The sequence below is a fragment of the Larus michahellis genome, chromosome 10 (assembly GCF_964199755.1).
Source record: "Larus michahellis chromosome 10, bLarMic1.1, whole genome shotgun sequence".
Classification (NCBI taxonomy): domain Eukaryota; kingdom Metazoa; phylum Chordata; class Aves; order Charadriiformes; family Laridae; genus Larus; species Larus michahellis.
Window position 1 is genome coordinate 9,952,819 of NC_133905.1, and position 14,925 is coordinate 9,967,743.

Genomic DNA, 14,925 nt, shown 5'->3' on the forward strand with positions numbered 1-14,925 from the left:
ACAGTCTGTAGTGAGGACAATCACTGAGAAGTTTAAATCCAAGGAATATAAACTGAGATTCCCCTTTAAGATATGTATGATTACCTTTTTAGAACTTGCAAAGAGGACACGACAACCAAATTCTGGTATTGAATAAGGCATTTTTTAGTTAGTTAGAAGATACAAAAAGCACTACATACCCAAGTCTCAAATATTAGCAGTGCTGAACTGGTTATTTAGAAGCCAACATGCCTTCCTCATACCATAGCCTGTCCCATGTAGACCTTTCCTCGTCCTTTGAGGGAAATACAAACATCCTACTCACCAGTTTTAACAGCTTAGTATTTATATCTCAAGCTCCCATCACTAACTTAGCAGCAAAGATATAAATATGTCTATTACAGTTAGACTTCACGTTTTTCAGGTTTCATAACATTAAGTTAGCTTACAAAAATGAGTGTAAGAGCAATAGAGAGGCATTAGCTTTCAGTTTGGCAGTCAGCATTTACAGGGAAAGATGCATCTCAATATGATGCTGAAATCAGTCGAGCTGTTTCAATTAGGCTTACTGCAAGATGAGCTCTGTGGGGACTTTGCAGGTAGGTATCATGCTTAGAACTTGAATTGTATATATTTTACTGAAATTGCACAGCGTAAACATCACAATGAATGAGCAGTCGTCTCAAACTGTGGAATTTGCAGCTTTGTCAATTACTCACATATAAAGGGAATTTTTCTGGCCAAAAATGTAAAATTGGAATAAGCAGCAACTGTGTTTGCAAAGAAAGAGAACATGCAGCTGATTTAAGTGTTTTGGACCCCTACTGAACCTACAGAGGGACCGACACAACAGGTGAACAAGAACATTTTGAATGTTCACATTCCTTATGCACAGCACTGTTCAGCAGCTTCTCAGCTTCAGAAGAGCAGGGCTGTGAATCAAGTCTGTGCTGAACTTGTCAGCAGCAGATGCTCGTATCTGTGCGCCAGCTTCATAACCATGGTCCAGCTGAGAGTTTGTAGGCTCAGCTAATCTGCTTATAAGTGACCTAAGCACCATCCCAACTGCCCCTCCTATGAATCCTCAGAACCAGATGCTCCCTCTGACATCCCGACAACTGTTAAGAACTGGTTAATATTTCATTAACATAAGGTCAGGAAGTTGCTTTACCACATCAGAAAACCCAGTTCTCAAGTCCTGCATATAGTCACTTAATTGTGTCTGCCTGGTTTACAAATTAGAGGAATTAACTGCTAAAAAAAAATGCTACAATAGATTATTACTTTTCTCTATGCTGCAGAAAATAGTTCCAGATTTTATTGAAGTGTCAGGTATAGAATAGGGCAATTTTTCTTTAAAAGGCAAAATTTTTGTGTGGTGTTTTGTTGCTGCTTCTGCCATCTTTTCCAACCTTCTCACTTTGAGGCCAAGTTCAGAACTTATATTTGAGGCAGTATAAATTACATCTGTGTAAATAATGGTCACAGTTAACTCCCAGAAAGTCTCTTGTGGTATAATTTACCGAAGAAGATACAAAAGAACAGGAATGTAAATACCTACAACAATTCATAGAGAGACAAGAGAACATATAATTAGCATTGCCCTACCCGCTGTTAACTGCACTAATTGCATTCCTTTCTGCACAACTGACAAGTATCACATCATATAGACATCTTCAGTGCTACACAGCTCCTGTTAAATTACCTCTGAACCTTAGCCCTTAAAAATCTCCCTCTAGTATTAATGTTGTCTCGTTTACTTCCTTTCTTCATCAGCCTACAGTTTTCTGAAGGAATGCTTACTAGAGTCTATGGAAGTGCATAGGAAGTGCATCCTATTTACAGGATACTAAGTGTCAAACACTCAATGTAAAACATAGCCATAAATTGGAAGGCAAAACAATAAAATTGTGAAAACAGACACAAAGCTGAATAAAGTCAAAAGACACAGGATTCTCATTTTGGAAAACAACAACATGAAATACTTTAAATTTTTTCATCTCAAAATTGTAGAAAAACCCTTTTCCGTTCAAAAACATCTTGAAGTGTCTAACTTAGCTTCTTATGGATCAAAGAAATAACGAAGTAAACACTATATGCATACACACTTCAAATAGGAATGCCACTCAAAAGAAAAATAAGCAAGTTATTTATAGCACATATTAATCACCATATTTAAATGGCAGATTACTTTATGGCATGAGACAAAAGCCTCTATTTATAGGGGGCAAAAGTGTTATAAGAAAGAACAGTTTTTTCTAAGATAGTTAAATTTGCAATCATCAGTCTCAAATCTCTCTTGTTCCACTCATATCCCAACACACACAAAACAAATGCTGTATTATACTGAAGGTAAAATGTGGAAAGGCCAAAAAGCAAAAGAAAAATCAACCACACTGAACATTTAATGAGCTAAAACAAAAACCTGTGTAAAAGATTCATCTGCGGTAACAAGAACAAGAGGGGGTGTTGGACATGCAGACACGGTATAGGATTATTATGACAATAATCTTCAGTGGAGCACAATACTCACACACAGTAAGATTAGGAAAACTGCTACTAAAATACACATATGAGTAACTGGAGGAATAGAGGGATAAGACTTGGCAGGGAGTAGAGGGAAGCGCACTGCAGTACTGGTGAATCTCCCCAGTGACTTTATATTGTTAACTATTTACACGATAAACTTTTCATGGCTGCCTTTCTTTCCCTTCTTTGTAAAAAGACTGGTGCTGTTCTTAAGCATTTAGAACAATAAATATATTTAAGATTTATAGCCCGAAGTTCGGCCCTATTTATCTTACTCAGGTGAGCAGTCCAACTAAGCCCAGGGGAGGTACAAGAAAAATGTTCTCCTTCACAATGACACAAGAAACAATAGCTGACTTTAACTGTAGGACAGGGTAGACTATACCACATATAGGTAAAACTGTCAACTTCAGATTTTTCTTAACAAAATGAAAATCACTTAAAATAAGAGCATAGGTAACCTCTGGAACTAAACTGAACATGATACTCACTAAGTGTTTTTCGTGATGACGTTCTCAAGGGTTAAAGCCTTATTTAAAATATACTGTGAGGCAGGAAGTCAGATAATAACTCCCAATTGAATCCAGCAGGGTTACAAAGACACATTTCATATTCATAAGTGTCTTGAAATATTTTAGTTTTCTTAAACTGCAAATATTTGAAGAAATGTAGATAAACATATTTTAAATTCACAGCACTTTCTCAAATATGAAGTAGCAGATTAACGAAATGTCAGAACATCCTCAGCTTCAAAAACTGCTCTACCATTTTAGGTAGAGATTACCTACCCAAAAAAAAAATAAAAAAAATCACAGCCTCTTACAATCTTACTTCTCAACTGCTGATGTATTCAGAGTATCAGCTTGTAAATTGCTCCCATCTTTAAAGATAAAACAAGCTCTTGCAAGTCATACTACCCTCCGCAAAATACCAGCTAAGATTACTTCATAGACTGGAGGAGGCTGTAGGAGGAAAAGCGGGGAAGGGAATCACAGGATGGAGGCTGTGCACTGTGCGTTCTTGGAGCTTTGGACAAGCTGAAAGGCCAGCAGTCAGAGAGGATTTCTGACTTGGTTCAAAACCATGTGCTTTTATAGCAAATGAACAAGCTAAAATCCTTACACATCAATCACAACCCATCCTAAACTGCTACCTATTCCATAAAGACAAAAGGTATAGGAAACTTAACAGAAACAAAGAAAAAAAAAGTAACTTCTTCAACTGAATTATATACAGAAAGCGGTTATCCAACAGTAGCACTTTCCTGCAGTACCCTGTGTCACCTGGGGGACACTAGTGGAGATCAGGGAAATCACGAGAGTATCAAAGTAGGGCAATAACCAGAACTGTTGTCTTAAACACTCAAGAGAAGAAATGGTAAAAGACAGAGCAATAATTTGGAATTCAGTTAAAGAAAAGCATCTGAGTAAGAGCTGTTTTTTCAACATAAGTTTAACTATTAATTTGAAGGAACTTATCACTACTCAAAACTTCAGTTTGTAAAGTTTCCCAGTTTTATCCGGTCTAAATCTAGCTCAGTTCCCCCCGTTGTTTAATGTGTTGATCATCTGAGGCCTGATTAGAAAACAAAAGGTCTCTCCATACACCTAGAAGCAATGAGGGGGCAACCAGAGCTAATGTCATATTTGCCCCCTTTGCAGAAGAAACTGCAGCCTCAAATAAAATCAGTTTCAAGGATAAAAACGTTCACGGTATGGAGGAGGGAACAGATTATACAGTTCTTTGAAGGAATTACTACCAAACTACTGACCACATGAAAGAGTTTTGCTAGTAAGTACCTAACAGACACTACAAAAGGGGCTAATTATAAATTATCCTCACCTCTAGAGTGCCATCAGCCCACTCTTAGATTTTATACTAATTCAGTTCAACATGATTTTGCTACTAGTACTCCCATTAAAACATTTAATTTAAAAACCATGCACACCCCATTTTTACAGCCATAAGTGTCAATTACGCTTCTGACACCCTTATAGAAGAGATTACATACTGCCAGGCTGATCACATAGAAGATGCAGAACTACTTAGCGCAGACCCATCAATCTCAGAAGCTCTGTCACCTCTTTTCAAGTTTCTAACTAATAAACACTATTTCAAAAATTAATACTTAAAACACGTCTCCCGCTGAGGGTTTATATCATGTAAAGAAAAGAAGCACGATTCTTCTGATCGCAGCCACCCCAAAGATCACACCACAAATGCAGCTGTAGTAATGAGACCCAGGGAGGAAAAACTACAGACTGCCAGCTGAGAATCTGATCTTTTCCATCACAAGTTAAACCCATAATATTTGCAGTATTTGTTACCAAAAATGTGCTAAGATGTAGTTACTAACAACACACACATTTCTTTTAAATAAATACATCAAGCTTCACAGGAAATAAGAGAAGAATTCTCAAGTGAAAGTGACACATGGCTTCTGGACAATAACCGTTATTTTATATCTTGTCCCGTGCAGTTAAAATACAAGTGCGAACTAAATGATTGTTCAAGCAAGCTGGTATTTCTTTCAACAGTGCTGTAGTTTATATCAAATGACAAAACTGGATTCAGTTCTGCCTTGAAACACATGCAGTCGGTGATGGCAGAATCCTAAAAACCAGCACAAGTCATTTATCTTCCATCAGAAGCGGATGTCCCCAACAGGGGATATACTGTGGTATTCAGATAAAAACAGCAGCAATAAATATAGGTGATTTGAAAAAAAATTACTATTTACAGATTAATCTACAGATGTTACAATAGGGTTTTACAAATGTAAGCCAAAGCAAATCCTTTATCATTCCAATGCCAGCAAGAGGAACAAACAAGGAAAAACAAAGATCAGAAAAGAAAGAAATTCAGTTTCAGGAATCAGACCCCAAATATTTAGAAGCAGATGGGCACCTAGAGAGTGTAGAAGGTGTGATTTCTCTCCTTTACACAGCTGCTAGTATTGCAGAGACAACAATGTTGTTTAGCGTTTCATACCTTATACATAAAGCATGCCTAATGGTTCTAATTTTATGCATAAAAAAATGAAAGTTTCATGCAGCTGCTTCTCAATTACGCATCTGGTTATTGTTTTGCAGCTGCAAAGCTACCTCAAAGAAATCTAAAATATAGTGTGACAAGGCTGGAATAAATACCAGCAGTCATCTTGTACCTTCCTTGTGAAATGTTGCATTTTTTTCTTTACCACTTGTTAAAATTCCTGACTCAAGAGCTAGGGCTTCTGTCACCACCTTCTTTTATAAACAAAAATCTACTAATATATTTAACACAACTGAAATTTGTAAATGACCGCTTTCGATGGCACACATTAAATATAAAATTCAGCACACCATTTCTAGAGTATTTTTTACTTTGTGTTGTTACTTCCAAGTAGCTATTTTGGTAATTTGATCAGAAATCCAACACAGAGAACAATAAGTCAGCACAACATTAGTGTCAGACATCTGAAATGAGATTTTGATTTGTTAGCTCCCTAGCCATTACTCATATTACTATAAATCTATTGAATATGAAGACATTTGGTGACGAAGAATGGTTATAAAATAACCAACTATTGTAAGCAGTCTCAAGCTTGCATTTAGTGACTCATGCTCAGCATGTAATTTTCTAACAAAGGGAACAGATAAGAAAAATAGAACAGATTTGTTTTTCATAACAATGCATTTGAAATTAACTATTTCTGTAATTCCTCATGAGATGGAGGGTCCTTCGAAGAATTTCCATATCTAAAAATATTAATAAAGCAACAATTTGTATTTAACTTGAAACGGAAAGGCTTAACTTGAAACAACACAATACCCAGTGGTAAGCTCTGACAAAATCTTTTATTAATTTTTTCTCAAAACTCAAAATCACTGTTAGATAAGCTGGAAGTTTTTCCGCCTGCTTTTCTGGCATGCAGGATGCAACACATGCAGCCATTACCAACAAATGCGTGTGCTTTTAGACAGCTGCCCATTTTTCACACAGGTGCCAAGGGCTTATGTGGAAAAAAGTTGCTAAGCTGAAGAGGGGGAACAAGGCATGCAGTAAAGCTAAGTGAGAGCCCCCGTGCAGGGTTTACCAAGGATAATCCACTGCTTAAATACTGCTGTGCTTAAAGTTTTGCCACTTCTTAGCAGCCTCTGAGAAATAAAGTTTCTTAGCACAAAACTCAGAGGAAGGAGGGAATCAAGGGGGAGGGAGAAGCAGCAGGAATTACAAGATTCAAAACCAACCACACAAAACACGTACACAAAGATGAGAAAGCAGGAGCATTTTAAGGCTCATGTCCAGGGATAAAGGTCCTGCTACACAGCAGGGGAAACAGCCATTCTGTATGAAATCCTCAAATGGAAACCGTAATTCCACCTTAATTGTGCCTTTGTGTGCTTTAGCTTCCAAGACAGATTAAGCTAAAGCACCTAAAAGCAATCTGAGAGCAAATGAAGAACGTGCATAAAAAGACCTACTATCAAATAGGTACCACACTCCAGACTTGCACTATATCTGTATCACAGCAAATTCACCACGACTTTCTAAGAAAATCCTTAGTAAAGCAGGTTTCAGTGAATACAACCCTTAAACACCTTTCCTAACTGCTCTCATTTTCCATGACTGATTTTTTCACCCAGTAGATGGGGTAAGTAAATTGGATCAGTGACATATTGATTATTAAGCCTCATACAAAAAATTCCTTTAAACAACGGTGACATACAAGGCATTGCCTTCATAACTTCTACTCTAGTTATTTATTCTCATTGTTTCCAGATGAGTGAGATTTTTTTTAAATTGTTGGCACCACAATTAAATTTGAAAATTTTTCCAAAGATCAAACCATTTCAAAGTTGAAAAATACAGAAAAAAAATATTACTCGAACTGTCAGCAATCATTATTTATTTTCTGATCATACACAGAAACAGATACACACATCATACACAGAAACATTAATTTCTATGATCGCTGTGTCAAGCAACAGGCGGTCTAAGCAAAGCACTTCACCAAGCAAAAATAAAGTATGCACAGAAACATACAGTGGCTGTTAGCTGTACACAACTGCTAAATATTTGTTGTAAGTAGGATAAGATAAAACTGACCGTTTAGCACAAAAAAGGAAGAGGCTTTTCTCTATCAGAACTCATAAGGTGGAAGATGGCATTAGGAAGAAAGAAAATAGATACAATAAGGAAAGGGCTCTAAGAAAGCGTAGGAAATTGGACAAGGGACAGAAAGAGATTAAAACTATAAAAGACAGCAAATTTTGTGTAGTTTTGAAATGGATACATTCACGAGGTGCCTATGAAGAGTGGGAGTAAAGAGAGTCTTAACAGGTATTTCCTATTAATGACAAGTTGCAGGAAAATGCAGATTCCCTCTAGTCTCAAATTTCACCACTCAGACACAGCAAAATCCATTAACTGAAAACCTGCTAAATGGAATAAGAGGAATACTCGCGCTCAATAATGCTGAACATGGTTCAAAGGCAGCTCATCCACTACTAGTTTTCTATTAAATTTAAAAGGTTGTTTTCTAAATACTTACCCATTTGAGAATAGAATCATATTAGTCAATAACTTATAGCATTATTTTGCCTGAAAGGATAGTTTCAGAAAGCCATAATTTAAGTATACAGAACTTTAATAAAAGCTGTCAGAGAAAATAAGAGGACTTATGGGAGAACTGTTCCTTAAGAGTGAGCAAGTTCATTGCGTACAGCTCCATGGAACACTATTTCAGCAACACGTGATTTTTCAACATATGCAGAGACGCATAAGCCACAGGTCTCTAAAAAATAACTAGTTATAACCACTAAGTACATAGGGTTTTTTGAGAAATAACTCATTACGCACAGGTGAAAAATTATTCCTACACAGCGAACCATACAACGGAAAGAAATAAGGAAACCACAGAAACACTGAAGGAGGCAATTCCTCTCCTACCTATCCTGACAGATAGAAGAAAGAATTAAACCGTGTAAGCAAAGCACATGATGGCAGTAAAAAAAGGTCATCTAAGTAGCTAACAAACTCAAAAATTGAGGAGGAAATTCAGTCACTTAAAGATAACTTTAACAACAGAGGACTGGTCTGTAGGGGATACTCATAGAAAAGCTATTCCTGGTATAACAAAACACCCCCTAAACTCACATTTCTAGTATCCTCAGAAACATCAGGTTCAAGGATCTTTTTCATTTTTCCTAACATAAAAGCTTCGATTAAATGGAAAGAGAATTGTCACCAACAATTTCTTCATAATATATACAAAAAAGGACATTACAAAGCTAAAGATCAATTTTTGATCCCTTCTAAACATACACTGCTTTTAAGTGGCTTTTTTCAACTCGTACTGGAGAGATGAACTTTCACATAAGGGATCTAAAACAGCATGTAGAGAAGCAGCCTTCTGTCTAAATTAAACATAGCCAAAGGGGAAAAAGGCAGCAGGCTGAGACAGGAAGGAGACTGGGGATCACATGACTGAGCACTCTTTCAGTATTCGAAAAACTGGTGAATAATAGGTGACAGGTAAATGACCTCATGGAAAGAGGCTTCAATAAACCTCTTCTGTTCTTTATAAAATACATGTTTACCTCTCGAGCCTGATATAAAAAGCATGCCTTTAGTCCAAAGACGAATTTTATGACTTCCCTCATGCATAAGGCAATAGAAATAGGATTTGCAGAGACTATATTTTGTTATACAATTTTTTAAAGAAGAGTGAATAAAAGCCTTGCACTCAATTCAATTGCATTTCTCTGTGATAGAGTGTGAACACTGCACCTGACTGATTCCTAAATGTAATGAAACACTCTAAGTGGCAATGGGCAGCACTCTATTGCTTTTGTTAAAAATCAGAAAAAGAAACGCATGCCAAGCTTCCAGCATCCATTTAGGATTGTCAGCATTTTCCTCCACCTCTCTAAGTTCTCTCCTGATTCAAAGAGCCAACTGACAGTAGATAGTAACACCCTCCAGCATAATTATAACCCCTCTCAGCTTTGTCCACCTACTAGTTTAAAACGACGGTTCCCTTAATAACTTCTCCATCAGGCAGAACACAAAGAACAGTGCACGAGCTGAAGCAGACTTAAGGGCGTAAGGTGGGGAAGGCTTGAGAAAATGACGGACCCGGAAACGATGCCCAGCGCACCTGCCCGATACAAGCAATGAAAATGCACACACACTAATAGTCTGGGTATTTGTATGCATATATAAGGATTTTTTTCCTTTTACCAATACTACAGTATGAGGAAAAGAAAGAGCAAGAAAGGAAATGCCGCCTTTGGCTAAGCAAGCCCATAACATACCACGGCATTAAGTGAGAATCAGATCAGAAGGCTTGTGAGTTAATGCAGGAACAGCCAGATGATCTTACATTTCAGATAAAAACTCAGCTCCCAAATATTTCACTTTGTTCTGTTAAATAGCTGCACTAGAACAGTAAGAACTTGTTTACAGGTTGTGTTTCTTCAGATGGCAGATCAAGCAATGCCATACTGTTGTAGCAAAACAACACATCTTTTTCTTTTCTCTCTTAAAAACCTAGGAATTTTAACATGAAACACAAAACTGTTTGTGACTGCATTTCTTGGTATTCTGTAAATATCGCTTTCTCTACAAGAGTTGCACCTGAAAATTGCTTAGCACGTAAAAGGCAATGAATTCCTTGGGGACTAATTCTGTATTCCTTATTGTGTACAACTTCTTTTGAAGTCAATATTAGTGATGTCATTTTAATTTTCTTCACATCTGCCATTCTTATCTTAGAAGAAAAAACACCAATCCTTTAATTCCATTAAAATATCCTTGTAGACTGCCTTTCGTGCTGTTGGTAAGATTTGAAAATCTTTGAGAAAATTACTATTCACTGTATCCAGTGTACATATTAATAAAAATAGAGAGCAAGAGAGGAAATGAACAAACCATAACAAAACTGCTGATACTGGATAAAGGCAGACCCTTTCAAGAGCACTTGCATTAACACCTTCCTGACAAGTGAAGACAGAAGCAAAAACTATCTAACCCTATCTCTTTCCATTGCACCAACAGGAAATCTAACAATAGGAAAACTGGTGACCACAGGCATTGCAGCAGTACAGACAGCTCTGCCAAGCCTGTACTATTTAGTGAAATTGTGTGAATACCACATTTCATAAAGACTTCCATGGCAGGAACTTCTATCCCTTCATCTGTACCCCTTTATCAGACACACAGACCCAAGTGAGTAATGTAATGCTGTAAGATTGCAAAGGAGAATAGTTGTTTCTCCCGTATTTATGATGACAGGTCTATAAAGAACCTCCTTTCACAAGAAAAATACTGAACCTTTAACTCTGAAGTTTTGATAACTTTATTCTATTTTTATCTTAAAAGTACACTGGCAAGCCTCCATTCTTGTTTGCAGAAGCTGAAGTTAAGGACAGCTGCAATGTGGCATACAGTATCTAAAACACCAGATTTTTGAGCAGGACTTGGCAGGGGTGATTGGCCTCTCTTTTCAACATCTTCTACTGCAGAACACCTGTCCATCAAGAAGCAGCTGCCTCCATTGGTTATTTTCTTTTGGAATATTTGGTACCTCCTGTAGGATGAACTCTTTTGTTTCGCCCATAACTTTTTACTTTGTGTGGTTGCATATTCAGAAGATGGCAGCCCATATCAAATTGTGCAGATAAACCTGAGTGACAGAGATACTACTAGTCTGAAGGATCATAAAGAAGATAAGTCTGATGAAATCTTGGAACAGCAATGACCACGGCAGCAGAACTTGTCTTCTTGGTGCTTAGTTTTCAAAGTGCATGTTAGAACTACAAGGACAGCACACTATCAGAATGATTACGAGGACACCGTTAATTATTTAGTGGATCAATAGAGTGCGTCAATCATTTCAACATGAAATAGCTTCCACACGATAAAGCACAGTTCTTTAATGCCCAGTAATGCAGCGTGCTTGAATGTAATTATATAAAATGAAGAAAAGTACCACTGATTAATAATATTTTGAGTGTTAACAAGTCACAGTTAAAATACATACAATTTAACTGATAAAGTTTGATTAGCAAGTAATTAATTTTTTTTTATACTTTGCTTTTCATTATTTAAATTTCAACAGGTTTGGGGTTTTTTTTATAGACCAATATTTCTGTGATTTGCAAAGCAGGCAAACTACAAAGGGTATTTAAAATAAATCTGGCATCATAAAACAGAACAGGTTCACTTATTTCTCCAAATAGTTATAGGGATCAAGAACAGTAACAGTTATTGGATAGACAAATCCATTTATGAGTATAATCATGACTAGGAGAATTTAAGTGCTCTAAGATTTGGAAAAAACTGCCACAACTTCAGTTAGCACTTCTTGATTTTCTCAGACATCCAGACATGAGAAAACCCTCCAATTCTATGAGCTTTGCTTTGTGTCAATATTTTTTAGTTTGCGCTGCCAAATGACTGTAACAGTAGCCTTTAATGTTTTTGTTTCAAATATATTTCCAAATACACTGGTTGACATCAGAAGGTTTTAATTACTGAAAAATGTATCACCTTAATAAAGTTATAAAGAGCTCACAAGACATTATGCCAATCGTATTCAGCTACTTGAGGCCTGATGAGATCTTTGATCTAAGTAGTGTTAATTTACTTTCCAGTGTGCAAAACTGAAATGCATTTACCTAAGTGGCTTGTGCATTATGTAAAGCATAAAACAAAGAGTCTTCCTGTTACTAGACAATTAGACTACAGTAATGTCTGTCCTCTAACATTTTGATGTATGATATATTAACAAAAACTAAATGAAAAGAGGAAAACTACGCAAACTACTATTAACTTAAAGTAAAAAAACTTCTTTCAGAGTTAGAATTAGGTGACAAACATGCTTGAGTGTATTTCCTTTTCAGAGAAAAGGTACTACATAAATTCATTTCTGACCCACATTACCATCTTACATTCACCACACTAAAATGAGGATGTTGTCAGAGAACCAAAATGAAGTTCCAGAAGCACGGTCTTCTCTCTTAGACACGGTCAAGTCCCTTTGTGATGGTAACTCAACTCACCTTTATTTTCTCCATATGGACAAACATACACATAAGCAAACATACATTTTTATAATTCGTTCCTATGTATTTTATGTCTTCATAGAATCATTGAACAGTTAAGGCTGCAAGGACCTCTGGAGACCATCTAGTCTAACCAGCCTGCTCAAAGCTGGGTCAGCTAAAGCAGACTGAGTCCAACTGGGTTCTGAATACCTTCAAAATGGAGAGTCCACAACCTTTTTCTTCCTTTGCTTTTAAATAGAGCATTTTTTTTTTTTTAAAACAACTTCTTATGTATGTTCATTTACTTCAGTTCCTTAAGTTATATCAAGTATACAACAACAAATAATTTACTTCAGAAACCATACATGAAGTTATTCTGAACTCTGAGTTATTCAAAATGACATAAATAATGTTAATTAAAGAGTGCATACAAAACATTTTAGAAATAAAGTCCTAAAGAAATATTACTGTTAGAAACTATTGTTCACATATGAAATTAGGCATACATTTATGGTCTGGATAATATATCAAACCTTTTCAATAAGCATCAATTTGAAGATTGTGTACAACTTATTAGAAAGCAATTTATTTTCCAGATTGCTATCTAGTGAAGCAGATTCCTCCCATTATCAGCCGACTTACTTAGTCTCTGAGCAGCCTCCAGGGCATCATTTGCAGAATCAGCTACAAAGAATCTCTGAACTGTAACCCCATGGTCTGCCATTAGTTTTTTGCTTTGGTACTCCTGCAGGTTCAGCCATCGTCTAGGGGTTAATTGAACAGCCTAGAAAAACGAGAGGGGAAAATAACATAATGCTCATTAAGAACAGTTCATGAGACAGCCAACTGAGCTCTTCCACCTCATGGTTATCTCAAACCAGCAGTTAAAAAACAGTGTTTCAGAGAAAAGGTAAAATACGTATTGATTTACCTAAGTGCTGTTTCTTAACATTTGTGCATTCAAAGCGCTCTGAAAGCTACAGATATGTTTTAAAAGCTACACAAGGCTCACTGGGTGATCTTGGCTAGACAAAATGTCTTGCATTTAATATCAATGCAGACTGGTAAACTTGGCTTGAACTCTTAAAGTCTATTTATGTTTTTATATTACCCTCTGCTATAAAAATATTAACAGACTGTTATTTTAAATCAATTGTTTCATTGCAGCATATCTCAGAAGAAAAATAACTGACAATTAGCATCCTCTTGTAGGAAACTATATACTAGTGGTCTGTTACCTATGCTTAGTTGGTTGCGCTTCTAAGCATATTCTGTTGACCACAACCATGTCAGCCGTGCAAGGCCAACAACAGTTGGAGAAGAATTTACCTTCCATTCTCAACATGCCAGTTTAGATGCTTGCATGTACATATATATATAAAAAATATATATATCATAGACACAAAGATATGGCAACCTTACACACCCACAGACATCACATTTGCTGGTCTTGGCGGTAAATGTTGAGTATAGGCACTTTAAAAGTCACAGGATCATTAAGATTTTAAGAAAGGAAACATTCTCCATACAGTATAAATCGTCACAGACAAAAGCAGTAATTAAGGAGCTCTCACTGACTCCTGGCAATGGTATAATGGCAAAGGTGTCACTGACTCCTGGCAATGGTATAATCCCATTTTGTGCCAGCAAAAGATGTTCTTCCCACATGGAGAGACGAATTGTTGTTCTACTGGCAGACAGCCCACAATCAATTCTTGGTTTCTCCTTAAGTAAGGAGCACGGTATGCAAGCTAGCACTATATATTTAGATATATTAGACAACGAGGATTATTTACTATACTAATGCTTTGATCTCTACCAGCACGATAAAAAACATTATCCTAATGCAACTTTATACTGAAAACAAAAAACCTCCATGCCTCCATGTCTTTCAATAATACATAACCTTTTCACAATACTAGAATTTTAAATGCTGTGTTATATCAAAAGCAAACCTCCGTCTGTTCCTGCTTGCTTTGAAACATAGCACAAAAGATTGATGCATAAAGAAAATACAAACCCCATCTTTTACAGTATATAACCACATGTTTTCTGTAAAAGTGACTCCCACAGAACTTAAGCAGTTACAAATAGCTAAGAACGACACATTTTAAATTCTTTTAACCATAACCTGGTTAACATATTTTAGAAGAATAAAACAACATATTGTCAGTATGCTCCACGGCAATCTCTAATTCTAGGCATCATACAGGAACCTCAGTATGTTTTATATTCCTCCATGTTATTCCCAGACAATATGTTATTACATTTACGCAATGCCTTCAAATATAGGGTCAAAATTTAAAGTCACCTTCATAATTGTTGACATTTAATTTGTTTTCCTATTTTTTCTTTTTTTTCCCTTTTCCTACTAATTCATGAT

At 36.4% G+C, this 14,925-nt stretch overlaps 1 protein-coding gene across 1 annotated transcript in view; it reads right to left on the bottom strand.

Moving 5' to 3' along the window:
* Positions 1-14,925, bottom strand: part of SUCLG2 (succinate-CoA ligase GDP-forming subunit beta) — a 133,043-nt gene that overhangs the window by 92,595 nt on the left and 25,523 nt on the right. Inside the window, exon 2 of the mRNA XM_074602738.1 lies at positions 13,185-13,326. Within this exon, the coding sequence (XP_074458839.1) occupies positions 13,185-13,326 (142 nt within the window). The remainder of the gene's footprint in view (positions 1-13,184; positions 13,327-14,925) is intronic.